Genomic DNA, 27998 nt, shown 5'->3' on the forward strand with positions numbered 1-27998 from the left:
AAGAGGGGGTGAAAGGCGGGGGGGGAGGGGGGGGGGGGGGAGAGGAATTTGAATTGATTTTTTGATTGAGATTCGATTACAGCTTGGAATTGGAAGAAGAAGAAGAAGAGCAAGTTGCGACTTTGGGCTTATATTACGATTACAACTTGGGTGTGGGGGTGTAGTCAGAGAAGAATGGTCCATCGGTCAAGGAAAGAAAATGAAAATGGAAAACTAAAAACGATGTTCAATCGTTTTCAGTTTTGCTGAGTTTTTAAGAATAAAGTAAAAAACGTTTTCATTTTATGTTTTTCAAGAAATGTTGCCAAACGGCTCCCTCAGAGCATTTTCATTTTTTGGTTATTGGAAAACGTGAAAAATGAAAATGAAAACGGAATCAAACAGGCCCAAAGAACTTTAATGGGACATTTAGTTCATGAATTTAGAACAATTATTTATGATTTTGATTTTTAAAATTTAAATTTTTTATGAGAGAAAAATACTGTAAAGAATCAAGAGCCGTGATTTAAATCCATAGACGAACCATTGAAACAAACATGTTATAAATCAAGAGTAAAATATAAAAATCCTGACCATGCACTTTTAAATGGTATTTGTCAAGATTATTTTGAACTTAAAATCCATAACTCTATTTTTTTAAGAGAAAATTGTTAAATTTACCAAAGTTCATGGTCTAAATTTTTACTCTTATTTTTTATTAATATTTTTTGACTAATGCATTAAAAATATAGGAATTGTCTCCGGTCAAGCACTTGAAAAGTGTCTGACCGGAACGACAGTTGTATAATTATACATAAATTGTGTATAATTACATGTAAATCGTGTATATTTACATGTAAAGTCGTGTATGTTAAGTTATAAGAAATGATAATGTATATTAATCCTCAAAATATGTATTTTTTATAGCAATTAGTGAATACAGTATGAAAATATGTATATTGGCCGATTTGTTGTATTTCATGTTAAATATACATGAATTACATGTAAATATACACGATTTACATGTAAATATACACGATTTATACAGAAATATACAACTGTCGTTTCGATCAGGCACTTTCTAAGTGCCTGACCAGAGACCTTACCTAAAAATATATAAAACATGAGTAAAATATAAAAATATAGACCCATGTATTATAGACGGTGTTTGTCTCTTTTTTCATTTTTTTTATTTACTCACAATTTTCGCACTATCTAAACACTAGTTCCTAATGCAATGTTTTATTCTTGTTCAGATTTTATACAATTCCACACAGTAGTATGAACTCAAGGTAGATCCAAGTTCAAAATTTTCAGTTAAAATAAAAGGTTTAAAACTATACAATTCTAACTCAAAGCAAACACGCTTAAATATGTGGTTTGGAATGGAGAAGGAAAAATGTGTAACAATCTAGTCCCGTTTTAAATATTTAGGTTTCGTTTATTTCACCGATTCGAGTTTTTAATTTTAGGTTTCTACAGTAAAAAGCTATCAGAAAATGTCACATTTAACTTTTTATGCTACAGTGAAAAGCTTTCAGAAAATATCACATCTCAACTCGAATTAAAAATTCAAATCCGCGAAGTAAACGAGGCCTTAACAAGCGAGGCGATGATAGGGTGGGCAGTTTGAATGACCAGCGGTTTTTTTTTTTTTCACCCCTCTTCTACGGGTGACATTTAGATGGTGTTATTCTATGCATTTTTTTGACTGCTATTTAATCTATCAGTTCTTGTGTTGGTTGTTTCATCACCTGAAGTATTGTTACTAAGGCTTAGAAATTTTCTTGTGTTTTCCTATACATTGTGGATTGTAATAATAGTGGTTTTACCTAATTTTTGTGGCGTTTTTGTCTTGTCTTTGATGTTATATTGCGTTTTTAGTATGCTAGTTTTTTGTCCTAACAATATGTCTTTCAATCTCAAAGGAATAGATTTTTCCTTCGATTGTTATTTAATAGGCACGTATGTACTCAATTGTTAGCTTACTCATTTGATTTAAGTGTTTACTTTCAGAATTTGATACACGCCTATGTTTTATTTGAGTTTTGTTAATAAACCGGTTGTCTAGGAGGGTTATAATTTTTATGTAGTGCAATGACATGTATAGGTTGAGAGTACATTTAAAAAGTATATTTAAATTATAATTTTTTAATTTAAAGTTTGAAATTTAATTATTTTTAAAAAAAATACTGTAACATAATAATTTAAAGTCTGACTATATAAAAACAAACGGCCATAATGTATCAGTATTTTTATTTTTACTTGATTTAAAATATATTTTAGAGGCATTTAATATAAGAATTTATGACATAATTTAAATTATAATTCGTGACTCATTACAATTTTTTTTAAATATATATATAAATTAAAAATAATTCTAAATTGTTAACTTATTTTTTTTTTTTTAAGAAAAAAGAAAGAGAAAGCATAAAAATATGTGAGAGTATCAGCTCCTAGTAATTGTCAGCAAGAGGAACATCTTCGCTCAAAAGAACCCAATGCACCTCTTTAATTTACCTTTCCATGGCCACCATGTACCAGCACCACTCACCCTTTAGCTCACTTGACACCACTTCTTTGCATTTTCTTCCCAAACAGAACTGGTACAGCCCCGAAAAGCTCCCCATTCTCTCCCGGAGAAACAATCACCGATGGCGAATACAAATAACCGCATCCAAAAGCCGCCATTTCCCATTCCTAACCTCGGCGTTCGAGCGCTTCCCCTTCTGGGCGCCAAAACCTGAAAAGAACGAAGAAACGACCGGTGGATCACTCTCGGATGTTGTCGGAAAGTCGGCCGGATTTCCGAGGTCGGTTTTCCCCGGCGGTTGCTGGTGGAGCTTGCCGGAGCATGACGAAGCGCAATTCCCGTCGGTGAAACGCGTTACGGTTTGGTTCGCTGTTCGTCAAATGTGGGAATTGGTTGGAGATGATAGATGGATTCTCTTCGTCGCTTTTGGAGCTTTAATCTTTGCCGCGGTTTGTTCAGTTGCAAAACATCATCGATTCGTTTAAAGATTTGCATTTTTCTCAGATATACAATTTGTTTTCTCGCTGCAGATTTCCGAGATTTCAATGCCCGGAATATTGACGGCGTGTATTTTTTCGGCGCAGCGTGGGGAGGCGATGGTGTTCTATAGGAATTCACAGCTATTACTTCTATTGTGTCTCGTCTCAGGGATTAGCAGGTTGATTTTCGTTCTCTGCATTACATCCATTTTAAATGTCCTTAGAAATTGGGATTATTTAGCACTAAATGATATATTATTTTTATTTGGTATTTTGAATTGCAGTGGCCTTCGCGTTGGCTGTTTCGCGATTGCGAATGTGACCATGGCGAGTATTTTCCTTTAACTTCTCAAGATTTTTCTCCTCTCATGGTGCTAGAGAGGCGTCTTAAAGACATTTCTGTTTATTTATGACGTAAAATTGATGAACATGGTGTTCGAAATCTCATTTGATTTCCTATAAATTTAGTGGATAGTTGTTTATTTAAGTTAAATTTTAAAGTCGATAGTGAGTGAAGTGGAACTGGTGAGACAATTGTGGAGAAAGTTACAAGACTTTCTATAAATTTTGAAGGTTTCTAGATTTGTCCAGTGATGCGATATGCTTTTATTAGATTGTGTATTTCTACAGAGTGTCTCTATAGTCATTTGCTTGTGTATTTTTAATCACTTAAGGGCTATAAAGGAAAATCGGTTAGAAGACCTAAAGCTTATCTACTTTCATTTTTGTTGAACAATCGTGGTTGGAGGTGAGTAAATTCTAAAGTTTACATTTGGATTTGATACCACATGTTATATAGATTCTATAGAGAACAAGTAATTAGATTTACTTACCTATAGCTATTGATTGTCCAAGGAGAAGGAAAGCACCTAGACTTTCGTCTTCTATTTCAAACTGCTGCTTTTACTTGAAAACAAAAAGTTTTATCCATATAAACTGCAGCTGTATCATCTTAAAAGCAATATTTCTGGGTTTATATGTTGTCTTGTATAAGAAAAATCGGTCTGAAATCATGGGTTGTTTCATTTGCCATATTGCAGGTCAGACGCATGAGAGAAACTGTATATTCTGTTATTATTTGTCAGGTTTGTGTCTTGAAACTTTAACATATTCAAGCTGCCGTGGCGTTTGAAGCCAGTTATTCTAGGCAGAATTATTTTGTTTCTTTATTATTGTCATTATTGTTGTCGTTGTTCTTGCTGTGCTGTTGTCGTTGTTTTTTTTTTTTGTTTGAAAAATGCACTATGTCATGTGCTATCTTCAATGTAGGATATATCCTTTTACGACAGAGAGGCAGTTGGTGATTTGACGAGCAGGCTTGGGGTGGATTGCCAACGACTGTCTAATGTCATTGGAAATGATATTAACTTAATTTTTCGGAATATTCTTCAGGTTTGGTTGTTCATATATTCATTTATGTAAAATTTAACCTCAGCGACGAGAGCCCAAGTTATAGTGAAAGCTCCATGTTTAGGGGACTGGTGCATTGGTGAATTTGTTGATGCTATCTTGGCCTCTTGCTTTATCTGCAGTGGTGATATGCTCTGTGCTATCTATAACTTTTCGTTTTTATGGCTGGTATTCTCTGCCTTATCTGCACTTTATGCTGTATTCAGACTATTTATTTGGAGTTCTTGTTTTTATTTTCAGAGAAACATAATATTGTTAATCTTTGTTAGTCTGTCATGTATTTAACATGTTTTGTTTGCCACCATTTTGCTCTACTTATGATTAGCCTAAAGACCGTTTACTGCTTTGGTAGTTTCCTTTGAAACAATAAATTAGAAGTAATTGTTAAAATGCTTATTCTTGATAAATTTTATGAACTGACGTTGTGTTATTTGCCCTTCGAAGGGTTATATATTTGTTATCTACCCTGAGGCATATTTCCTAGGTTCTACCTGGGGAAAAAAGAATAAAACACAGCGTATTGTTAAGCAGCTAAGATAACAAAAATGTATGAAATGCTGGTTGTGCTTATTTACAAAATCACGATGCAGATACTCACTTCATTGAAATTCTTATTTATTGCAAATGGGCCTTTTTTTTAATTCCTTTTTCTCTCTCTTTTCCAGGTATCAAAAGCATGTTGCAAAGTTGACGCAAGACTTCACTGCTGCTGCAAATGAGGTATAGAGCAAATTATAATCCAAATTAGTTTCTATACCGTCCATTGAAAATGTTACGAGGTGATTTGTTTCATTTGTTACTATGTAGGTTGCACAAGAGACACTATCTCTGATAAGAACTGTGCGGATTTATGGAGCAGAAGAAAATGAACGAATAAGGTAATGGTGATTCCTCTTAGCATCCCTGTCCTTAAATTTGTTTCTTTTTCTTTTTTTAGTTAAAATCACAGCCTCTGGCATCCAAGTCAGATATATGCGACCATGAAAATGTATATAACCCGTCCCATATGATACTTGAACATCTAGGCTCAAGCACTGGCTGGATAAAATAGCTTTCATAGCAATGCGAGAAAGTGGGGCTTATGGTATTTGGAGTTGGAGTTTCATTACTCTATATCGTTCAACACAGGTAGGTTACCATTTTTAGCCAGAAAAATCATAAACTAGTCCCTAAGGGAAAAGTGGATTGTCACTTATCGGGCCAATTGTTAGATCCTTGATCTAAATTTTTGTTGTTCCCCCCCTTTCTTTAGCTTACTTTATGCTTACCCTTAGAAAGCCTGATATCTCATTGGTACAGGGTTTATGGAACCTTTTTCTTTTGGCTGAAAGCTGAACCTGTATTTGGCATCTAAGTTTCTCTTTCTCAAAGGTCACATTTGGTAGGTTATCGCAGTTCTTTTGGGAGGAATGTCAATTCTGAGTGGCAATGTCTCGCCCGAGCAACTTACGAAGTACGTCTTGTACTGTGAGTGGTTAATTTATGCAACTTGGAGGGTCACAGACAATGTGTCATCATTAATGCAGTCTGTTGGAGCAAGTGAAAAAGTTTTCCAGTTAATGAATCTTGTGCCCAGTAGTCATTTCCCATTTAAAGGCAAGTTCTCTGTATATTATGAAGGTCAAGCCCCATTTGCAGTTAGTAACAATAAGGTTTAAGCGGAAGTAAAACAGATTTGAAGCGAAGCCCAAATCCTCCTTGTGTGCACACTGAGCATCACCCGCTTTCCCTTTGTGCCGTGTGTAAAACCATATAAACCATTCAAGCCTTTGGTTTCTTTTCCATGTAGGGAAAACCCACGAAACTCAATGCCCATACGTATGTATTTTTAAATTAATCTAAGATGTTATATATAGGTCCAAGTTCCAATCAAAAGATTGTCATTTGGTTTCACAGCTATCAGAAGTCTCCAAACTTCTCGATTATTATTATTATGTTAATGAAGCATTCCACTGTCTACAGGACAGAAATTGCAGAGAATAATGGGACATATCCAGTTTGTGAATGTTTCTTTTCACTATCCTTCGAGGCCAAAAGTAAGTTATTTTGTGTTACAGATTTCCTCCTCCTTTCTTTTCTATAATGCTAATTAGTTCCTTAGAAAGTTATATCGCTGTGTTAAAAACTCCTTTTCATGTTAATGAACAACTTCTTAAGCTTTATATATCTTCTGCTACCAGGTTCCAGTTCTAGATAGCGTAAACATTTCGGTAAAAGCAAATGAAGTCCTCGCAATTGTATGGCATATCTTTGCTTTTCATTGTTGTTTTCCGCATGATACTGGCGCTAAAGCATTCTGATTGACTGTGCATCTAAATTTGCCAAGGTTGGTCCAAGTGGTAGCGGAAAGAGCACTTTGATCAATCTTTTGCTTGGTCTTTATGTGCCCATTAGTGGTCAGGTATGCTATAATTGTTTCATCAGTGTACATTAGGCCTGTGGTAGTGTGTTTTTTTATAGGCTCGTGGTATTGGATCTTATACAAAAAGTGGAATTAAATTGCAGATTTACCTCGACGGTTTCCCTCTTAGAGGGCTGGATATTAGGTGGCTGAGAGAAAAAATTGGAGTTGTTGAACAGGTTAGAATGCATAAACAGATAACTTATTTGAGTTGCATATAGAAATTGCAATCAGAATTCTCATGTTGGACAGGAACCCCATCTGTTTCATATGGACATCAAGTCAAATATCAAATATGGCTGCTCTAGAGGCGTTAAACAGGAGGACATAGAATGGGCTGCAAGGCAAGCCCACGCTCATGATTTCATCTCATCTCTCCCTGACGGCTATGAAACCCTTGTTGATGACAAGCTACTCAGCGGAGGACAAAAGCAGCGAATAGCAATTGCTAGGGCCATTCTCAGAGACCCTTCTATTTTGATCCTTGATGAAGCCACTAGTGCTCTGGATTCCGAAAGTGAACATTATGTCAAGGCAAGTTGTTTGAACATTTAGCAAGTAAATTATTTTATAATGTGCATAGGAGAAAGGAGAAATGGCTGAGTTTTAACAACTCACTCTCATTTGATGATATTCTCCATTCTTTAGGGGGTTATCCACGCATTCAGGAATGACAGAAATGCAAAAAGAACTGTCATTGTTATAGCACATAGGTGAATTTCTCACTTCATTTTCTGTGCTTTTCCGTCTTTTATGCCATTGGCATTATAGTGGTTAATCTTTAATTTTTTTGCAGGTTTTCTACTATAAAAGTTGCTGACAGAATCGTTGTTATGGATAGTGGCCGAGTCATTGAGGTTAGCTATTTCCGTTTTGTGTTAAAGAATCATCACCTTTTCCATTCAAAAGGAAAGAACCATTACAGTCTGATGATGGAAACTTTTCACACATCAGTTCAATCAACTGTACTTGATACGATGTAGAGCCTATGACACCCATTTTACTCATAGGAAATGAAACCACCAATTCAAACTTGATAGACACATACATTCACACATCCAACCACTTGAGCACCGACAATGTCTTGCAAAGAGAAACAACAATAGATGATAAAATAAAGAGGATGATATGAAGTGCAGTAATAACAGAATAGAAGAATCAATAAATGTTGAGAGTTATGTTTGTTAAAAAAAAACGAAAAGAGGAAAAAGACATACTTTTTATTTTTTTTAAAAGGAATCCCTTATTACATAAAATAAACTTGTTATTAGTACAAAACATTTTTTAGAAATGATCCCTCCCGAGCCATGGAACCGTTGCGATGAGTGGTTCTTGAATGTCCTGGAAACTTGGTGAATCGGTGATCAAAGGGTTACGGATTACGAGTAGAGACAACAGAGAGAGCAATGCCCGGTATTGAAATTACACGATTTCTTAAATCTCAGATAAGCTCTGTCACCTATTAATTTCCTCCAGAGCTTGTTGCACGTATACTTCAGAGTCAGCTATGTTGGATGGCAATTTTACTTTTTACATAATCTTGCATGGCAGAAATGTTTGATTGCCGTATTGACCTGTGATTCCAGCCGTTGGCTCTTAATTTCTATGTCCTACAACTGAGAGTTCAATATACCAACACACTCCTCAAGGCCACGAATAGTAGAAGATGAGGAAGGAAGAGGTCTTATATTATTTACAGCATCAATGAAAGTACTGGAAGGTAACAACCCATCATTTACAGAATTGAAGAATACTCTGTGTTCATCAGACATGCTAAGGACACATAATCACACCCATGAATATTAACCCTCTAAGCTCTGATATTTCATCATAGTTCATATAAATAACTCATTAGATGAGATTTGAGTACGCAATATGTTTTTCTTTAAAATTGCAGATTATTAATATTGGTATCCTATCTTTAACATGTATGACGAACATGGAATATCCTTTAATTCTAAAAATGATGGACTGTTACCTTCAAGTACTTCCGTCGTTGAGGCTAGAAATAATATAATACCTCTTCTTTCCTCATCTTCTCGAAGATACTATTTGTGGCATTAAGGAGCTCGTCAGTATATTGAACTCTCATTTGCAGGACATGAAAATCTTGACAAAAGAGTTGGCTTATCTAACAATACATAAAAGAGTCAAAAAAATTCTTCCCTAGAGCTGACACGTGGCAGCCTCTCCTATTCCTTTTTTTTTTCCTTTTCTTTACCTTTTTTTTATGTCTATTCTTTTTATCTTTTAATCTAACAATATATAAAAGAGTCAAAATTCTTTTTTATGAGACTGTCACGTGGTAACCCCTCCACTTACCTCCTTCATTTTTTACATTTAATCTTTATTTTTTTTTTTGAAATTCTTTTTACATTTTAATTTTTGTGTATCTTTTAAAGATATATTGTTCCTCACTTTACTCTTATAAAAGTAATTTTTCTGCATGTGTTCCTATTTTATTTCTAATTAGTAAAATAATTTTCTTGAAATGTATCCCTACTTAATTTTTTGTCAATTGATTTTAACACGCATTCCTTTTTAAAATTAATTCAAAAGTCCTTAAATGGTTGTATAAATGAATTTCTCATTATTCAGCAAACAATAAACTTTTCAGGTGTTTATAGCACGAAAATACATGCGGAGCATGTTAGAAAACTAGTTGTTCTCTAAAGATCCAAGGACTGGAATCCCAAGCCAATTTAGCATTTGATCACATTTTTGACATGCAAGATTATGTGGAAAGTAAAATCGCCACTCTGAGATCTAACGTAGCCGACTCTGAAGTACACATACAACAAGCTCGGAAGGAAATTAATAAATGACAAAACTTATACTAAAATTTAAAAAATCGTGTAATCTCAGTACTGATTATTGCTCACTCTGTTGTCTCTACTTTGAATCTGGTCATCACTCACTCTGTTGTCTCTACTCCAAATCAGCACCCTTTTGATCACGAAATCCTCAAGACATCCAAAAATTGTTCATCTTGACGGTTCCATAGCTCGATTGGGGTCATTTTTAAAAAACGTGTTAAAATGTTTTATACTAATAAGAAGTTCATTTTATTTAATGACTTTTTTTTTTAGAAATAAAATTGTTTATTTTTTCCTCTTTTCGTTTTTTAGACAAATATTATTTTAATTAATTCTAAGTGTTTATTTTTTCCTTCTTTTCGTTTGGTTAGACAAGTATTGTTCTAATTGATTCTTTTATTCGGACTCCTGCACTTTATGTTATCCTCTTTACTCTACATTCGATTGTTGTTTCTGGTATTGCCTTGAATATCCTTTTACTTACGTCGTCTATCTTTTTAAGAATGTACCACACACAGTAATTCGTCATGAAAACATGTATATGCTTATCGAAGCGCGATTGGTGTGTGTGTGCAGGTGGGAAATCACACAGAGCTTATTCTCAATGATGGGTTATACGCAAAGTTGATTAGAACCCAGACAGATGGCTTGGCTTGATTCAGAACTAGCTTATTTTGGCTGCATTTTTATCCTGCTCTATTAGGTACTAACTAGTTTATGCGCTTGCTTTTCTGTACACACACATGTAGTTTAGGTTGCAGATACGGCTATAGGCGTGGCTATGCTTAGTGGTTACAACGGTAGGAACTTTGACTTCTGACTGTTTGAGAAATTGGAAAATATTTTGGTTAATTAAGTTTGGTATATTTGTGTCTAGATGAATGGTAGGCAAAAGTGCTAGCTTAAGAAATGCTGCGTCACAAAGAAGTCTTGGGATGAAGAACTAAAACCACAATTCTATAGGTTATATAGCCTAAAAAAAAGGTGACACAAAATTAAGAAAGGAAAGGTATTGCCTTGTATTGTTAGATAATATCAGATGTGCTCAAGGGCCTCACTGGAGAAATCTCCCGGCTGTGCAACTTGTTGGTGAGGAAGACCTTTTGGTTCTTGTTGTTTTCCTTTCACCGTCTTATTGTCGTTTTTTCCCTCCATACTCTCCCTTTGGCTCGTGTTGTTGGTATTTGGGGAATCCTCAATTACGCCTTTAACTTCCTTGGCCGTCTGGTTCTCTGAGGACTGCAACTTCTTATCCTTGGCATCCATGGATTATTCCACCAAAACTTGGTAATGTTTTTGCCTTTTTGGTGTGCCTTTATTTTCCCTTTACTTTGTCGGTGAATAAAGGGTACCACTGAATTTCACTCAAATTTTTTTGCAAAAGGGATGAAACGTGGGATGTCTGCAAATATTATTGGGAGCCACGTGTTTATGGTTAAAAGAAAACATTTGCAAAAAAGTTAACACGTGCGATGTCTGTTAAGGGTGTAACAAATCAACCAAACTAAACTAAACAAAAAAAATCAAACTAAATCAATTAATAATTAGTTTAGCTTGGTTTAAATTTTTTTTAAAAATCAATTAAATTAGTTTAATTTGTGACTTTACCTTTTAAAAAAACCAAATCAAACTAAACTAATTTTTATTTATATAATTTTCTTAAAATTGTATATATTTCATCTATTTATAACTTATATATATTTAAAAAACTCTTTTATTTCAAAACTAAATGATCTTAACCCTAGAAGTTTTTATAATAACCTATATATACGGAACTAACTGTCTATGCGGTTTACTCTTAAGCTCTTTCCTCTCTTTTCCTCTCCTCCCATTCTCTACTCCTGTGAGTTTTGAGCGTGATTATCTCTAAAACCTAGCTTCTTTGTTAACGTGAATATGGTCTTTTCAATAATAAGTGTCTCTAATTTGTCTATATTCATTTTCTTTGATATATATATATATATTTAAAAAAGTCGAATATCATATTTAATCATGAGTTACAACTAATATTATATGAATGTCTATAATTTAATTGTTTTGACTTTATTTTGTCTTTAGAAGAAAGAGAGAAAGAGACAAGAGCACACAAAATATTAGTACCAGTTATATGGTTGAGACTTGAGAATAGGTTGTAAAATATTAGTTCAAACCAAACCTAGCTTTTTTGTTAACGTGAATATGGTCTCTTCAATAATAAGTGTCTCTAATTTGTCTATATTCATTTTCTTTGATATATATATATATATATATATTTAAAAAAGTCGAATATCATATTTAATCATGAGTCACAACTAATATTATATGAATGTCTATAATTTAATTGTTTTGACTTTATTTTGTCTTTAGAAGAAAGAGAGAAAGAGACAAGAGCACACAAAATATTAGTACCAGTTATATGGTTGAGACTTGAGAATAGGTTGTAAAATATTAGTTCAAACCAATTAGAAAAACCAAACCAAATCAATTAGAATTGATTTAGTTTGGATTGGATTAGATCCCTTAATTGGTTCCAATTTGTAATTTGGTTTGTTTTGCATTTCATCTAAAATAAACGATTTACACCCCTAATATTTGAAACTATTTTTGGGAGCCACGTGTTTATGGGATGCTGACGCTGCACTCTTTTAAATTATTTAATTTAAGAATTAATTATAAAATTTTTCCTATCGAACTATGACCTTTATAACACTTTACTGTTTGAGTTTCAAAACGTAACACACATTCCTCCGAATTGTAAATTGTTAATAAAAATATCCCTTTTATTAGTGTTTCTGACTAAATCGCTACATGTCACATAAATATTGATTATTGTTAGATAGTATGTTAATAAATTTTGATTTCAATTTAATACGATAATAAATAAAATAAAATATTTAATTTTACTCAATTAATTAATTAAAAGAAAATTACTTATAAAGTTTTAATTTTTATTTACAGTATTTTTTAAGAACATGTAGAATTATTAAAATATTTTTAAATTACGTAGTATTTTTTCTGACCGAAGGAACATTTATATTAATAATTCGTAATTTAGAAAAAGGGTTTTACGTTTTAAGTTTTATACGAATTATAGTTATGTCGTGTCAGAGCTCGTTTGTTTGTTTCGTTTGTTTTATGTGTTTAAATCTATAAATTTAATTTTGTTACAGAATTTTTTTTATAAAATATTTAAATTTTAAATACTAAAATTAAGAATATTTAATTTAAATGCATGAACTAAAAAGGCTCTAAAACATGTCCAATTTTTTAACCTTGGATAATGAAATTGTCATTTTAAATCAGCAGAAGCGTTTTTTTTCCTTATTTATTTATTCATTTACTTATTTTCGGGGGTGGGACAATAATGGGTTGTTTAGTTAGAAAATTCGTACCCTGATTCGAATCATGGTTCATAGTTTGCTATAATGTTTTCTCTAACAAAAAATATACGTAAATAAAAAATAATTATAAGCTTATGATTCTAATTTATAAACCAAACGTCTCTTAACACATCATGTTTGTCGTTTCATTTGACAAATGACAAGTAACGTGTCATTTTGAGAAAAGGACAAGATAGTATGTTTTCCTTTTATGTGATAGAAGCTATGCACTACTCTACACTTAAATGCAACATGTCATGTTCTAATCAAGGATACATGTTTTTTTAAAGTCCACAGGCATATCGTTTTATTGAAACGACAGAAGGTCATGCTATTTTATGTCGTTTACCCTCAAGCCAAATACGACATTTTATATTTATTTATTCTTTTCCTTCCCAAATTTTATTTTTTTAAAAATTTTTATGAATCGTTTAGTTGTAAAATTCAGGGGACATGTGATCAATTTGTTCTCCTTTCTAAGCGATCCATTGCGTGTTCTAAGCCAAATACGACATTTTATATTTATTTATTCTTTTCCTTCCCAAATTTTATTTTTGTTTTTATTTTTTTAAAAATTTTTATGAATGATTTAGTTGTAAAATTCATATTATAATTTGTGATTCGTTATAATAATTTTTTTTTATAAAAAATATATATAAATTAAAAATAATTCTAAATTCATTAACTAAATGTAATATTCATCTTAGCGCCATTTCCTTTAGGCGGTGCGGGTGGTACATAAAGCGTCCAAAAGGCGCGATCTCCAACGTTTTTATTAAGCGGGGTGTGATTCGTTATAATAATTTTTTTTTATAAAAAATATATATAAATTAAAAATAATTCTAAATTCGTTAACTAAACTTAAAAAATATGTAATATTCATCTTAGCGCCATTTCCTTTAGGCGGTGCGGGTGGTACATAAAGCGTCCAAAAGGCGCGATCTCCAACGTTTTTATTTTATTTATTTTATTTTATATTTTATTTATTATTTATTTAAAGAAAGACGCTGTTACAAGTGCGGCGCTTTTAAAGGCACTTTCCCAAATAGCCTTTAATCGGGCCCATTGTTGCGGAGCAATGAGTACTATCGACCTCTGCCACGTGTCGGTTCCAGGACTGTCCTGACAGTTTACTGTTCCCAGTCCAATAAAACGCGCCACGTGCCCACCACTTGTCCGGAAGTTACTTACTTGAAAATGGAAAAATTGCCCTAAAACCCTAAACCCTCCTCCCTCCCCTCTCTCTCTCTCTCTCTCAGCTCAGATTCCCGAGAAATTCCATGGCCATAGTCTGATAGCCAATCGCCATGCCAAGCTCTCTGCAGTTTCATGGTTTCTGACAGAATCTTTGCGGTGAAAACATGTCGAACTTCGTTATATTCCTCGGTGTTCTTCTTCTTCTTCTTCTCCTTCAGCTGGTGAGCGAAACGGCGTCGCATTTGGGCTCTGGTCCGCACATTGCTGATGTGAACATTCTGTTGCCTCCCAGGATGACTCATCCTGTGGAGTATAGGCTTCTTGGAAGTGACGGTTGCTTCAAATGGTACGCGCGTGTACTTCACACGCTCTCACTCATTCTCTCGAACTCTTTACCTTGATTATTAAACTCTGATCAAATTGATAATAAACCTTGAAGCTCCGATTTCTAGCAAGAAAATGCAACTAAATGAATGCCGTGTTTAGAATTGTTATTGTTTTTATTTTTCATGTTTTTCGAAAAAGAAAATAAAAACGATTTAAAAACGGCGTGTTTCACGTAATAAATAAAAATGATTTTTTGATTTGAAATGAATGCCGTGTTTAGAATTGTTATTGTTTTTATTTTTCATGTTTTTCGAAAAAGAAAATAAAAACTATTTAAAAACGGCGTGTTTCACGTAATAAATAAAAATGATTTTTTGATTTAGTATAAAATGGGAGAGAAATGAATTAGTAGTGTTTCATTTTTTATTTTAATTTTCTCCTCTCTCTCTGACCTATGAATTTTTTTATAAACGCACCCGGAAGAAATTTTGTTAGTCGGAAAAACAAATTAAATGGAATGAATCTTTGATTACTTAAGTAATTGATATGTTTATTAGTCGAAGAACAAAACAAATGGAATGAAATTTTGTTCTAATTGATTGCTTATGTTGTTCACCTTTCTTTCTTTTTTTTTTAAAGGTCGTGGGATCATCATGATGTGCTGTCTGTAATACCGGAATATAATACGACCAGTCACTGTTCGACGAGTGCGAGGTTGAGATCAATTGCTCCTTATAGTGGTCGAAAGGAGACTGCAGTTTATGCAGCTGATTTACGGACTGGGACTGTTATACGCTGCAAAGTTTTCATTGATAAGTTTTCCAGAATTCAGATTTTTCATAACTCCATTAAACTTGATCTAGATGGGCTTGCCACTCTTCGCGTCCGAGCTTTCGACAGTGAAGGTATTTCCAGAATGTTAATTGATGGAGTGGGGTTTTTCTTGAGATGAGTTCTCGTTTTCGTTGTTGAATTTCTGTGCTTTCATCATAAAATGTTCATGTCCTTGCCCAGGAAAGTGTGGCATTTTGATAATACATGTGAAATGTTTCCCATTGACTTTTCGATATGGGTTGTGCAGATAATGTTTTTTCATCACTAGTGGGCTTACAGTTCATGTGGCATCGGTCGCCTCAAAACAACGAATTTCCCCATCACCTAGTTCATGTTCCTTTGAAGGATTCCCCTCTAAGTGACTGCAGCGGTTTTTGCGGAGACCTTGATATTCAAATAAAACTTGAAGATAGTGTATGATTTGTGATATTAGACAAGAATAAGCAATATAATCAGCTACTCTTTTTTTTCCTGCCCTTAATTTTGTCTAAATATTTTATTTATTCTGATGCAGGGAAGATTTTCAGATTTATATGTTGTAAAAGGAATTGAAATCGGGCGTGAAATTGTTTCTGTTAATTTGTTTGAGCCAGGATTTGAGCCCATGGCAGACAAGATTGTTTTAACCGTGGCAGAAGCCATGTCAATTGAACCTCCCTCACCTGTTCTTGTCCTAATCGGTGCTGTTGTTCGCTATAGTCTAAAAGTTATCCGCGGAAATAATCCTCAAGGTTCTCATGTGAAATAGCGCAACTAAATATTTTGTAGTAACTACAGTTAAATTTCTTTATTTTGGAGTCACTAGTCAGTACCTGTGTGCTTGACATTTAGTTGCATTAATTTAAGCATCAATTTTCTTGTACTTGCTTCAGTACGATGGCTAATTTTTTAGCAATTAAATCAGTCTTTAATTGTGCTAAAGCTGGGATTAGCTGAGTCCAACTTTTTGAAGCTATTCTTTAGTTTGGCTCATACACCATTCGTTGCTCTTGTTAAGATGCATAATCGGTAGAGTGTCAGTATGCTTACTGCCTTTTCTTACTGGGCCTTTGCAGTGGTAACTTTACCATCTCCTCATCATCGCTGGTCAGTTTCAAACTCTTCTGTAGCAAAGGTGGACTCTATGATGGGTATAACAAATGCACTACGCTTAGGGGTAACCAATGTCATTGTTGAAGATACAAGGGTTGCTGGCCATACACAAGTGTCATCACTTAAAGTGGTCTTACCGGATCTTTTATCTTTATACGTAGCACCTTTATCTATTTCTGGCCATCTGGAGGAAGGGATTGAAGGAATTCCATCGATGCCAAGGTGGTATGTTGTTTCTGGGCGCCAATATCTCATTCAAATAAAGGTTTTCTCACAAGGACTGGATGCACAAGAAATTTATATAACAGAGGTAATTTACTTTTCTTCTAGTATCACATAAAAAATTGTAGTGGATTTAATTTGTTTGCACATATAGCCTGTAAGATGCGCTTTTTGCATTGTGCATTTTGATTAACCTTTGAAACCTTTTTCATGTCATTGAACGTGATGCTAATGAGGTACCCACAATTCCACATAGTTTACTCTGTTGTTTAGGAATGCCATTCATCTTTTGATGTCGAAAGAATGTGTTCAAAGTTTTGTGCTATCCTTTATTTGCTTCAAAATCTATATTTTAGAAATTAAACGTTGAGGTAAGGGCTCCCAAAAATAAAGTAGATTTTGATTTATGTGTTGCTTTGGTGTATTGAATCATGCTGCTGACTGGCAAAAAAGACTGGCTCTTGCCCTCACTTAGTCCAGCATTTCTTTTATGGTTTCTTGTTTCTTAGTTGCATATTACTCAGTATCCCCTTTTGTGAAATGCAGAGCGATGATATCAAGTTGTATGATGATCAAGCAGACAATTGGAAACTTTTTCCAGTATCAGATGATATTGCAATCAGAGATGGCTGGCGGAACTCCAGAGTCTTGAAGGCAACTTCACAAGGACTTGGAAAATTGACAGCAACTTTGAGATACTTTAGTCAGCATAATAAAATGAAAGAGGTAGGGCCTTACATTAACTTTATTTTGTTTTCAGCCTCTAATTTGTCTCCACTTTCATCATATTGATGTCTTCTATTCTATATTTGATTTTTCTTTCTTTAGGGGGATGGTACTTAATCCCCTTTTGAAATTGTCTCAGTTTATCTTTTTTTCCTCCTGCTTGTATTGTCTTTTAGGTTCTCAAGGTGGTGCAAGAAGTCATGGTCTGTGATCAAGTGAAGTTTGATTTGAACAAAAGAAGTGGCGCACCTCAAAGCCTTCTCCTTCCCTGGGCCCCTGGTGTTTATCAGGAGGTGGAGCTAAGTGCTTCAGGAGGTTTGTAGCTTTCCCGCTGCTCAGTCTTTTCAATCCTTAACTTCTGATATGTTAATGGGCTACACTATTATATCATGTAGGTTGTGCTAAAGCATCAAATGATTACAAATGGTTTTCATCAGACATGAGTATCATATCTGTATCTGCTTCTGGAGTTGTTCAGGCTAAGAAGCCTGGCAAAGCTACTATTAGAGTGCTGTCTGTTTTTGATTCATTCAATTACGATGAGGTAATATTTCTGGGAGTATGTACTTTCTTTTGTGGCATTTTTGTTTCCTAATACATGGAATGATTGAGATAATAAAAATGACTTCTTTATGTCTTTTTCACTTTATATTTTGTCCCTCAATTGTACAATACGCTAATTTTGCAGTGAAAATTAAATAGCATGCTTATTTATTAATTTATTTATTATTTTTGGTTCCTTGAAGCTCCAGTGAATATTTGCTTCAACTATAGAGTTGCTAAGGAAACTTGTCGAAACCTATATGCGTAGGCATATATGAGTTTTATCTCCATATGGACTGGTTTCACAGTTTTAATTTATTTATAATAGGTGGTTATCGAAGTTTCTATCCCATCATCCATGGTCATGCTTCGCAACTTCCCTGTTGAGACTGTTGTAGGGTCTTATCTCAAAGCTGCTGTGACAATGAAAGGACGAAATGGTAATGATTTTAAAAGAATATCTTGGAATGTGCCTTTCTAAGTGTTGAAAAATTTTGTATAACTGGAATTGTTATTTGCAGGAGCCTTATTTTATAGATGTGATGCATTTCATTCTTTCATAAAATGGAAAGCGGGAAGTGATGCTTTTGCCGTTGTCAACACAACAAAAGAGACACCTGTTGTAGATGTGTTGAGCAATGCTGAACTGTTGACAGGCCCTCATGGTCCTCCATGTTCATGGACTAGTGTATATGCATCTCATGCTGCTCGCGATATGCTGCATGCCACTTTCTCTAAAGAATATGACCACCTTGATAGCTCTTTTCATGGACCCATTGTTTTAAAAGCATCTTCGCGTATTGCAGCTTATCCACCACTTGTTATTCGTCAGGCAGGTGATGGAAACCAATTCGGTGGTTATTGGTTTGATTTGGATAGAGCAGAAGCTGACAATAAAGTGCAAAATTTGGACAAGTTATACCTTGTCCCTGGAACATACCTCTATCTCATGCTTCTTGGCGGTCCTGAACAGTGGGATAGAGGTGTTGACTTGATTGAAAATGTGGACATTTTTGGTGAAAAATATGCTCAAGCAGAAGTTGGAGTTCATGTGCATCAGTTATCTGGTGGCTATAGGAGTGTGTACAGAGTTTCATGCCAAAGTCCAGGAAACTTTGTAATACTTTCCTATATACTTGCTTGATTTATAATTTATTATGATTATCCTCACTTCAATATTTGTGATAAGTTGATTTCTATTTTGAATGGTACAGAAAGTTGTTTTTGATCGTGGTAATTTGGTAGCTGATGACCATCCTCAGCCTGTAATAGCAAAAGTTTCTATGTCGCTTATATGTAGCATTCCGGACTCTATTGCAGTAATCGCTGATGAACCTGGTATAAATGATTTCCTTTGTTCAGACTATATGCAGTGGCAATTTACTTAAATATTTTAATGATTAGCTTTCCATGTGGTCCTTGAATTTGTGCCTTTTTTCAGTAAATGAACTTGAAGCAATACGGACTGCAATTCAAGCTGATCGGAGTTTGGGAAGACTTCGTGTCACCCCAATTACTGTGGCAAACGGACGCACAATTCGATTAGCTGCAGTTAGCATTAGCAACACTGGGGAAGCTTTTGCAAACTCATCTTCTCTCTACTTGAACTGGGAATTAAGCAGTTGTGATGGCCTAGCTTATTGGGATGACACTGGGGCTAAGTACAGTTGGGAGAGATTTTTGAGATTGCAAAATGAATCTGGGCTGGTACAATAAGACTTTCGATGTTTTCTTTTTATTATTATCTGCACTGTGTTTCTATAAAACATTTTACTATAATTTTCATTTACGTAATGCCATTGAGAGTGTTCTTTTTTAATTCTAAGCCTTTACCGAAGAATTGCATTCATTTAACCAGTTTGAGTCTCTTGCCTCATAGGAGAGCTTGAAATTTTAGTTTCCAGTTGAAATTAAATATTTCGTTAAAGTATCCATTAGCAATTAGTATTGCTTCTTCAGTGTTATAAGAAGGATATGATGGGTTTTAGAGTTGACTATTTTATGTGATTCCTTGTGTTGTGAAAGGTCAAAACTCTTTTTATCTTGGTTGATTTGTGAAACCTTTCCTCTGTATGAGTTATTTGTGATTGTTTTTGATTTCCAAATTAGGTTAGTGATTTCCGCTGACCTATGTAGTTATCCGATTGAATTGGTCTGTTGTTCTATGCTAGAAAGTACTGCAGCTTTCATACCGAGGTTATCTTCACGGTCTTTAGTTCTTCCATTACCATTCCTTATTTCTTTATATTGGGACAGGGTTGATTATGACTATTATAAAGCATGTTAGTTTTATACAGTTGTATGGTAAGTAATGCTTCCACTGGATTTCAATTGGTCATTCACACGACAGCTATATGACACTAAAGTGTAAAAATTTCAACCCTGGTTAATATGTGTTGTTTTAGGTTCCAGACTTGCTTCATCTTTAAATACTAAGTTTCCTTATTATGATTCATACAAGTTGTATGGGTCGTTTGAGCTGAAATGTCAATGCTTGCTTCTCAGTGTATTGTTCGTGCTACTGTTATCGGCTTTGGTGACCATAGTGCTATTCAACTGCACGAGAGTGTAGAGAATGTTCTTACGGATGCAGTACGCTTACAGGTATGATGCTTAGAGAGAGATCATTCATATTTAAGTACAGTGGCAGTGAGAAAGAGAAAGGGTGGTCTATATGTATTTGTAGTACCAATAGCTTCTGCTCTCTCTCTCTCTCTCTCTCTCTCTCTCTAAATCTCCTAAGGTATCTTTTTATGCTTAATTTGTCCAATTGTGCAGCTTGTCTCTACTCTAAGGATCAGCCCTGAGTTCAATTTGTTATATTTCAACCCCAATGCTAAGGTAGGCTCTAACATTTGAATTTTAATTGATCATACATATGATAGAATACCTTGTAGCTCGTTTCTTGCAGCCTTTTTGGAATAATCGTGTCTTGTTTGAAGCAGGTCATATGTGGCATCTCTTGTTTTGATTTTCTTTAATAGTTTTTCCTTACACTTAGAAAAAGGGGATGATGGAGGCTTCAAATGTATGTAATGATATTTGTTCGGGTGGTGTAAATTATGCACTCTGTAAATTCTGAAATGACACAATTGTACAAGCCATAAACGAGATGGATGGAGCAAAAAAGGATTTAACAATTCAGATTTGTAATTATTTTCCATAGATATGGAGAGTTTTAATTTTTTTTAGACCTATAGATCGTTCCATATGTGCAGTGCTATGTAATACACAATTATATAAGTGGTACTACTTAATATGTGGACCAGCTTATGTAATCCTCTGTTCTTGCAGCTTAATTTATCAATTACTGGTGGGAGCTGTTTCTTGGAAACTTTTGTGAATGATTCTCAAGTAATAGAAGTTGTTCAACCGCCAACAGGTTTACAATGTTTACAACTGATACTGTCTGCAAAAGGGCTGGGAACAGCAGCTGTGACAGTGTATGATATTGGGCTTGCTCCTCCACTTAAAGCTTCTGCCGTGGTAATTCTTATTCCATTTTGTTCATTTGGCATATGATGTTGGTTGATGGTAGACATCTTAACTTGCTCGTCACCTGTTATTTCACTTTGCTATCTTTTGTGTTTCTGAAGTTTCCTTGCTCTTTAGTTTTCCTTTTCCTTTTTTTTTTTTTTTTACAAGCATTTATACTTGTATAAACTATTCAATTTCGTTTATGATGCTTCTGGCTATAAAAGAATGTTCCATAAGAAACACGCTGACCTAAAAGATGTATGTAACTCTAAATTGTAATGACTTTCCTCTTGAATTGTTGGTCCCTAGTAGTGAGGGAAGTTCTGGAAATTATTTCTCTCTATAAAATTTAGTTTATTTAAAGGAGTTTTGTCTTACTAATTGGAGTTGCACGATAAAGCTTTCCCAGCCTTCGTGAGAAGTTGTCAGGTTCTTGCATGAGGGGAAAAAAAAGAAGGAAATTCAGATGCACAGTATCTGTTCTAAATGGGTTGTTTGTAGCTGCAAAAGATTTACATGGATAGAAAAATTCTTCCTAGTTCCTCCACTGTATTATTGTTTTTTCCTCAGGACTTGAATCTTCTTACTTATTGTTTCATCTTAAAAACTTTCTCAAGGAGGTCATATTTTGTAGGTACAAGTTGTAGATGTAGACTGGATTAAGATTATATCACCAGAAGAAATAAGCCTTATGGTATGGCTTCCCAGTCTCTCTTTTTAGTTTTAGTGTTATCGTTGTTCCATCTAGGCCCCTCAATTATGGCCTTATAGGAGGGCACTCCTCTATTCATCTCTAAACTGACACTGTCCCAATCTTCAGCGAAGATGATCTGAAATTTATGCAATGCTGCGTCTTAATTTCAGGTAGGAAGTTCACGGACTATTGATCTAATGGCTGGCATAAATGATGGGAGTACTTTTGATTCTTCCCAGGTGTCGATTGACTTGAATCTCTCTCTCTCTCTCTCTCTCTCTCTCTCTCTCTCTTTCCACTTATTTTGTTGCACCTCTTTCTCTCTCTCTTCCTTCTTCTTCTTCTTTTTATTAATAAATTAAAGTGGGGGAGTTTGATAAAGGATGAGTTGCTTAGTGGGCACTGGGATGTGCCAAACTTCTTTAATATCAGTTATCCTCTCTCCATATATCGCTGTATATTTCATAGATAGAGCTTAAGTCACTAGTAACTTATATGCAGTTTGCCTACATGAATATTAAAGTACATATCGAGGATCAAAGTGTTGAATTTGTCGATAGTGATGACATCTCAAGTCTTGGTGGGGGATATGTTAAGACACCACAGTTTAAGATTACAGCCAGGCATCTCGGGGTCACTACTCTTTATGTGAGTTAATTATTGGCCTTGTAGTTTCTTGTTATTATTTATACTTTTTTCTGGTCCAATTTTCTTCTTGGGTTTCTGGAGTAAGGCAAATTTGCATTTGCTACTTGAAATCAGGTCAGTGCAGTACAGAGATCTGGGCATGAAATCTTAAGTGAGCAAATAAAGATTGAAGTATATGCGCCACCTAGAATTCACCCACAAGCTATTTTCCTTGTGCCAGGTGCATCTTTTATGGTATGCTTGCTTCTTTTAACTTGTTACATCAAATTTTAAGTTTAGTTGATATTCTGCATATTGGCAGATGCACTAGTTGCTTATGCACAACACATTGTGCTTGAGATTAAGTTATTAAATTGATTTTAGTCGTCATTTTGCTTTCTAACAGTCATGAGATATTTATAATCTTGTAGACTCCCCTCATTCTGGATCCTCCTGTTTGATTATTTTGTTCTCTTTAATGGTTTCTACATTTATAATTAATTTTTGTATGCTTAGCTTACTGTGGAAGGAGGGCCAACAATTAGCGTATATGTTGAGTATGCTAGTAAGGACGACAGTATTGCAACAATTCACAAATCCTCCGGACGCCTCTCTGCAATTTCACATGGGAACACAGTAAGATAACGTTCAGTTGACACATGAATTACTTGTTTAGCAGAGAGAGAGTGTGTGTTTGTGTTAGTCTCTCTTTTCTTTTTATTTTTTTTTGGGCCAACAGTGATGGTCACGAGTTTTAAAGTGCTAAGAATTCTGCTTTTGTACATTTACATTTAAACTTGAAAATTGGAAATCTGCCCTGTACTCTGACCGTGATGGTTCTCCATTGTTTAAACATCCCCTTTGCATATTATTTTATGAGGCTGAGAAAAATTTGCATGTCATCCATTATGCGTTGCTTGACGATTGTTCTTCTGAGATCTTTTCCCTTAAAAATTCTTTCAGCTGTACAATTGATGGGATTAAGGCTAGACAATTTTATTTGTTTTTATTTTTACTGTGCCTACCTGACTCATGCCTTCATGTGTTTACGAGAATGGTGTTTAGATCAACTCGTTCACAAACTTGTCAAGAACAAATTAAGAATAGTTGGCTATCTCGTCCTAAAATGATAATTTTTTGTTACTTCCCAGACAATTGCTTAACGCCAATCCTTTGTCCTCATTCTGTTACTTTAACGATTGGTACTCCCATTTTACCTGACCATATGCACCTTGTAATATGATCAGACTATTCTTGCCTCAGTATTCGGGAATGGAGACATTCTCATTTGTCAAGCATATGGTAGCGTCAAAGTAGGAGTTCCTTCCTCACTGTTGTTGAATGTACAAAGTGAGCAACTTGCTGTTGGCCGTGAGATGCCTATTTATCCTTTGTTTCCCGAGGTAACAACAACAAACAAAAATGAAAATCTCATTTCAGTTGCCTTTACATTATCAAAGTACTAATACTTGCCGCTATAATCAGGGAGATTTGTTTTCCTTTTATGAGCTCTGCCCAAATTACCACTGGACTATAGAAGATGAAAAGGTCAGACTGCATTCATTTTTTGTTACTTCTTTTTTTTTTTAAATGTATATTCCCATATTTTATTCGCTCTTGCAGAACAAGATACTGTGCCAAGTAAATAAGAATATTTCTTATTTTGTTATTCAGGTTCTGAGTTTCTATCCATCAGGGCGCTTAAATGTAGAAAAGCAATTGACCACTTCAGAAGAAGTTCAATTCACTGGTTATTTGAGTGAGAAAGAGCTTGGTTTTATCAATATCTTGTATGGAAGGTACAAAATGATTGCAAATTACAGTTTTTATTCTCTCTCGCTTCAGTTCAGTCTGCACTTGTTCTATACCAGAAACCACGTGGACTGGTCTAGCTAGGAAAATTATTGAACATGACAGATTGAGCATTACTGTTGTATGGTCGAATGAATTTGTTAAATTTTCACATTATCTTGATTATTTGGTTGGAATTATGTTTTAGCTCGTTTTAGTTCAAGAAAAAGGGCAATGTGCTATGGAAATTTGTTCTTATGACAATTTTATGCATGATTTATTTCGAAAGGAATTTTTAGAGTTTTCGTAATAAAGTCCAAGCTGAAAGGTCTTTGCAGAAAGGGTGGTCTGTTTTCTTTATCTTGTTGACTTGGGTAATTTGTTTTTGCCTTCCATCTTTGTGTCTTTTATTATCACTAATGCCCCTTGAATTTTAGGGTCATTCTTAGTTTACCCCCTGAACTTTAAAAACTCGCACTTTGATCCCTGAACTTTGAATTGTTTCCACTTAAACCCTTGTGTTGCAATTTCTATTAAAAATTGATAGAAAAAAAAAGAGGAGAATAACGTAGTCAACGGGGTCTTTTATTATCACTAATGCCCCTTGAACTTTAGGGTCATTCTTAGTTTACCCCCTGAACTTTAAAAATCACATGATCACACTTAACCCACTCTTTTTCCATATGATTTTAACAGAAATCAATAGGGGTTCAGTAAGAACAATTCAAAATTCAAGGGGTAAAGTGAGTTTTTAAAGTTTAGGGGGTCAAATTGAGAATGATCCCAAAGTTCAGGGAGCACCGGTGAGAATAATCCTTATTTTTATTTTCAGATGACTCCTTGTTTTCCCTTGATTTGTTTCTATTTGTACGTTATCAATGAAAGAATATTTAAATCAATACGTAAAAAAGTGGTTCAATACAAGTGGCTAGAAATAGAACTTTAAGCATGAGACATCTGATCACCATGTTAACACCAAGTTTTATTTTGCAATATGTTTTTGCAATATGTTTATACTTTATCAATGTTTAACACAAAAAGTTACAGGGCTCAACAAAAACACTGCAATTATAAGATTTTATGGTTTGTGAAATGTATCTGTGTTTGCATGTTTCTTTTTCTACATAATAATAATAATAATAATAATAATAAAATATTAAAAAATTAGAAAAAAATTAAAAATTTGAAATCACAGCAAGCCGGCTTGGTTTGTGTCTGTGTAACTGTAGCCACCAAATAGCTTATTTTTCTCATTTGTGATTATCATTCTATCTTCCAGATCTGCAGGGAAGACAAAAGTCACGATCTCCTTCTCATGTGAATTCAAATCATCTGGTTTTGCCAAGCAAACAAAGTTCTATAATGCATCAATATCATTATTTGTGGTGCCTGATCTCCCTCTTGCTCTTGGGGTTCCAATAACATGGGTGCTTCCTCCCCATTATACTACAAAAAGCCTTTTGCCTTCATCATCAGAATCATATAGCCAATGGGACGGTCAGAGTCGAAAAGGAACTATAACATATTCTTTGTTGAGAAGTTGCTATGAAAAGAACGAGATAGTGCAAAAGGATTCTATTTCCGTTCAGGGGGATAGAATAAGAACAACAGAAAGTAACAGTATTGCTTGCATTCAGGGAAAAGATCGTACCACAGGTAGAACAGAGATTGCTGCCTGTATCAAAGTTATTGAGGTATGAATATTTGGTCCTGTGGCCTGTACATGAGTTACTGAACATTGGATGATAAATGGCTTACAATTGTAAAGTACACCATGTAATTATGCATGACTAAACAGGTGGCTCAAATAAGAACTAGAAACGAGGAGCTTCCCTTTCATGTAATTAGTCTTGCTGTTGGTGCCGATCTTTTTCTTCCAATTACCTACCGGGACGCTCTAGGTATCTATGATTCAGTTTATAGCAGCTTCCACTGGCATCTAATATGTTTCAGATTCTTATTAATGTGATTTTGATTTTAACCAGGAAACCCTTTCTATGAGGCACATGATGCTGTTTCCGTTGACGTTTTAGTTAACTACCCTGATGTTGTGTCCATAAACAGCAAACATGATGGCAATGGAAATATCCATCTCAAGGTCCGCTGATCATTCAAATTAATTAATCTCCTGAATTTCAATTGGCGAAGATCCAATGAAACAAGCTGCCCATTTTGGAAGCAGATTTATTGTTGCTTTCTGAAAGTGGACAATATTAAATTAACAACTGTAAAGGTCTTTTTGTGGTTTTTAACATCAATGAAAGGACAGTTTTTATAACAAAAAAAGGGAAAAGAAAAATTGTTTATTTACTTTTATGTTATATGACTGGTTTTTCTAATATCTGATTGTAGGCAATACGACATGGTAGAGCACTTTTGCGAGTATCAATTGATAGCATTCCGCAGAAATCTGATTACATGCTGGTACCTTACTGGCCCTTTTTAAGCCTTTGAAATATGTGCATTTGAGCAATTAGTTACTAAGTTACCATCCCTTGCTGGTGACAAGGGAGGAAAAGCTGTAGAAAAGTGACTTTGTGTGCTTAACCATGACGGCCGCTATTTTTACAAGTTATTTAACTCACTTTCTGAATATAATCAAACATCTCCTTCTTGTCCGTCTCTTCAATGAAAATAAGAATTATTTCTTCAGATTTCGGTTGCTGAAGAACTGCTACATTTGATGCAAGCCCGTCTCCATTAGTATGACCTATATCAAATGCTGAATAATGTGAATTTCTTCAGATTTCGGTTGGTGCATACATACATCCTCAAAATCCAGTTCTTCCCAAAGGAAGTCATGTCAACTTCAGTATAGAAGGTGGACTTTGGTTAACATTTTCTTATTTATTTATTTTAGAAACATCCTTTAATTGATGATAAAAATCAATTACAATGAAAAAGAGACATCTCCTTGAGAAAAATCAATACACAAGAAAGAAAAAGATATACAAACTACCAGAAAGAACCACAGAAATGAAACTTGAAGGTATCTTTAAAGGCTCACGCATACCATTGGATATTCATAATTTGCCGTTTATTTACTTCTGAGCATGGACTTCAGAGTTTTTTCCCCCAAAAAAGATAAAGAAGAATACTAACATGATTACTTTGATTTACTAGGTCTAAATGATCATGTTTCTGGTCATTGGGTTACTGCTGATTCAAGTGTAATATCGGTCGACATACCGTCAGGAATAGCTGAGGCAGTTGGGGACGGTACAACCCAAGGTAATGGGTAGAATGTAACTTGATATCTTTCACTCTGCTGATTTTATGGTCTTCAGAAATTTCATGTATAGCTTTTTGTCGCCCTGTACTTTGGATGATTAAGCTATGATGGTCGAGTTTTTCACAGTTTTGATTGGTTACCTCCGAACAGTATATTATGAAGCACCAAGTTTGAAGCTGGCTACAACAGTTACAGTGTTAACAAAGGATATTGTTTCTGTGGATGCTCCTAAAGAGATGCTAACAAACGTTCCTTTCCC

The 27998-nt window shown here is 34.6% G+C and overlaps 2 protein-coding genes across 2 annotated transcripts in view; both read left to right on the top strand.

Annotated features, from left to right (window-relative positions):
* Window positions 1-2467: 2467 nt before the first annotated feature.
* LOC21403458 (ABC transporter B family member 26, chloroplastic) lies at window positions 2468-10482 on the top strand. The gene is made up of 18 exons (XM_024173730.1): window positions 2468-2961; window positions 3043-3170; window positions 3276-3318; window positions 4032-4076; window positions 4261-4383; window positions 4466-4569; window positions 5067-5121; window positions 5209-5279; window positions 5427-5529; window positions 5787-5997; window positions 6364-6437; window positions 6582-6638; window positions 6728-6802; window positions 6907-6981; window positions 7055-7336; window positions 7451-7515; window positions 7599-7659; window positions 10195-10482. The coding sequence occupies exons 1-18, from the start codon at window positions 2506-2508 to the stop codon at window positions 10273-10275; spliced, it is 2109 nt and encodes a 702-aa protein (XP_024029498.1). The 5' UTR covers window positions 2468-2505; the 3' UTR covers window positions 10276-10482.
* Window positions 10483-14211: 3729 nt separating this feature from the next.
* Window positions 14212-27998, top strand: part of LOC21403460 (nuclear pore complex protein GP210) — a 19580-nt gene continuing 5793 nt past the window's right edge. Inside the window, exons 1-30 of the mRNA XM_024173753.1 lie at window positions 14212-14520; window positions 15141-15406; window positions 15583-15749; window positions 15850-16066; window positions 16391-16737; window positions 17196-17375; window positions 17552-17690; window positions 17771-17919; window positions 18247-18358; window positions 18440-19035; window positions 19133-19256; window positions 19360-19625; window positions 20424-20522; window positions 20697-20759; window positions 21213-21404; window positions 22030-22089; window positions 22260-22328; window positions 22591-22737; window positions 22852-22971; window positions 23233-23352; window positions 23964-24119; window positions 24202-24264; window positions 24391-24515; window positions 25787-26201; window positions 26306-26408; window positions 26493-26605; window positions 26860-26931; window positions 27253-27328; window positions 27631-27738; window positions 27890-27994. Of these exons, the coding sequence (XP_024029521.1) occupies window positions 14339-14520; window positions 15141-15406; window positions 15583-15749; window positions 15850-16066; window positions 16391-16737; window positions 17196-17375; window positions 17552-17690; window positions 17771-17919; window positions 18247-18358; window positions 18440-19035; window positions 19133-19256; window positions 19360-19625; window positions 20424-20522; window positions 20697-20759; window positions 21213-21404; window positions 22030-22089; window positions 22260-22328; window positions 22591-22737; window positions 22852-22971; window positions 23233-23352; window positions 23964-24119; window positions 24202-24264; window positions 24391-24515; window positions 25787-26201; window positions 26306-26408; window positions 26493-26605; window positions 26860-26931; window positions 27253-27328; window positions 27631-27738; window positions 27890-27994 (4951 nt within the window). The 5' untranslated portion in view covers window positions 14212-14338. The remainder of the gene's footprint in view (window positions 14521-15140; window positions 15407-15582; window positions 15750-15849; window positions 16067-16390; window positions 16738-17195; window positions 17376-17551; window positions 17691-17770; window positions 17920-18246; window positions 18359-18439; window positions 19036-19132; window positions 19257-19359; window positions 19626-20423; window positions 20523-20696; window positions 20760-21212; window positions 21405-22029; window positions 22090-22259; window positions 22329-22590; window positions 22738-22851; window positions 22972-23232; window positions 23353-23963; window positions 24120-24201; window positions 24265-24390; window positions 24516-25786; window positions 26202-26305; window positions 26409-26492; window positions 26606-26859; window positions 26932-27252; window positions 27329-27630; window positions 27739-27889; window positions 27995-27998) is intronic.

The sequence above is a fragment of the Morus notabilis genome, unplaced genomic scaffold (assembly GCF_000414095.1).
Source record: "Morus notabilis unplaced genomic scaffold, ASM41409v2 Scaffold39, whole genome shotgun sequence".
NCBI lineage: Eukaryota > Viridiplantae > Streptophyta > Magnoliopsida > Rosales > Moraceae > Morus > Morus notabilis.

What these genes read in the sequence shown, in the direction of transcription:
- LOC21403458 (XM_024173730.1), top strand. Translation starts at nt 2,506, where the DNA reads ATGGCCACCATGTACCAGCACCACTCACCCTTTAGCTCACTTGACACC. An exon ending in ATTCTGTTATTATTTGTCAG is followed by an intron (nt 4,077 to 4,260) that starts GTTTGTGTCTTG and finishes TCTTCAATGTAG; the next exon opens with GATATATCCTTTTACGACAG. An exon ending in ATGTGCCCATTAGTGGTCAG is followed by an intron (nt 6,803 to 6,906) that starts GTATGCTATAAT and finishes ATTAAATTGCAG; the next exon opens with ATTTACCTCGACGGTTTCCC.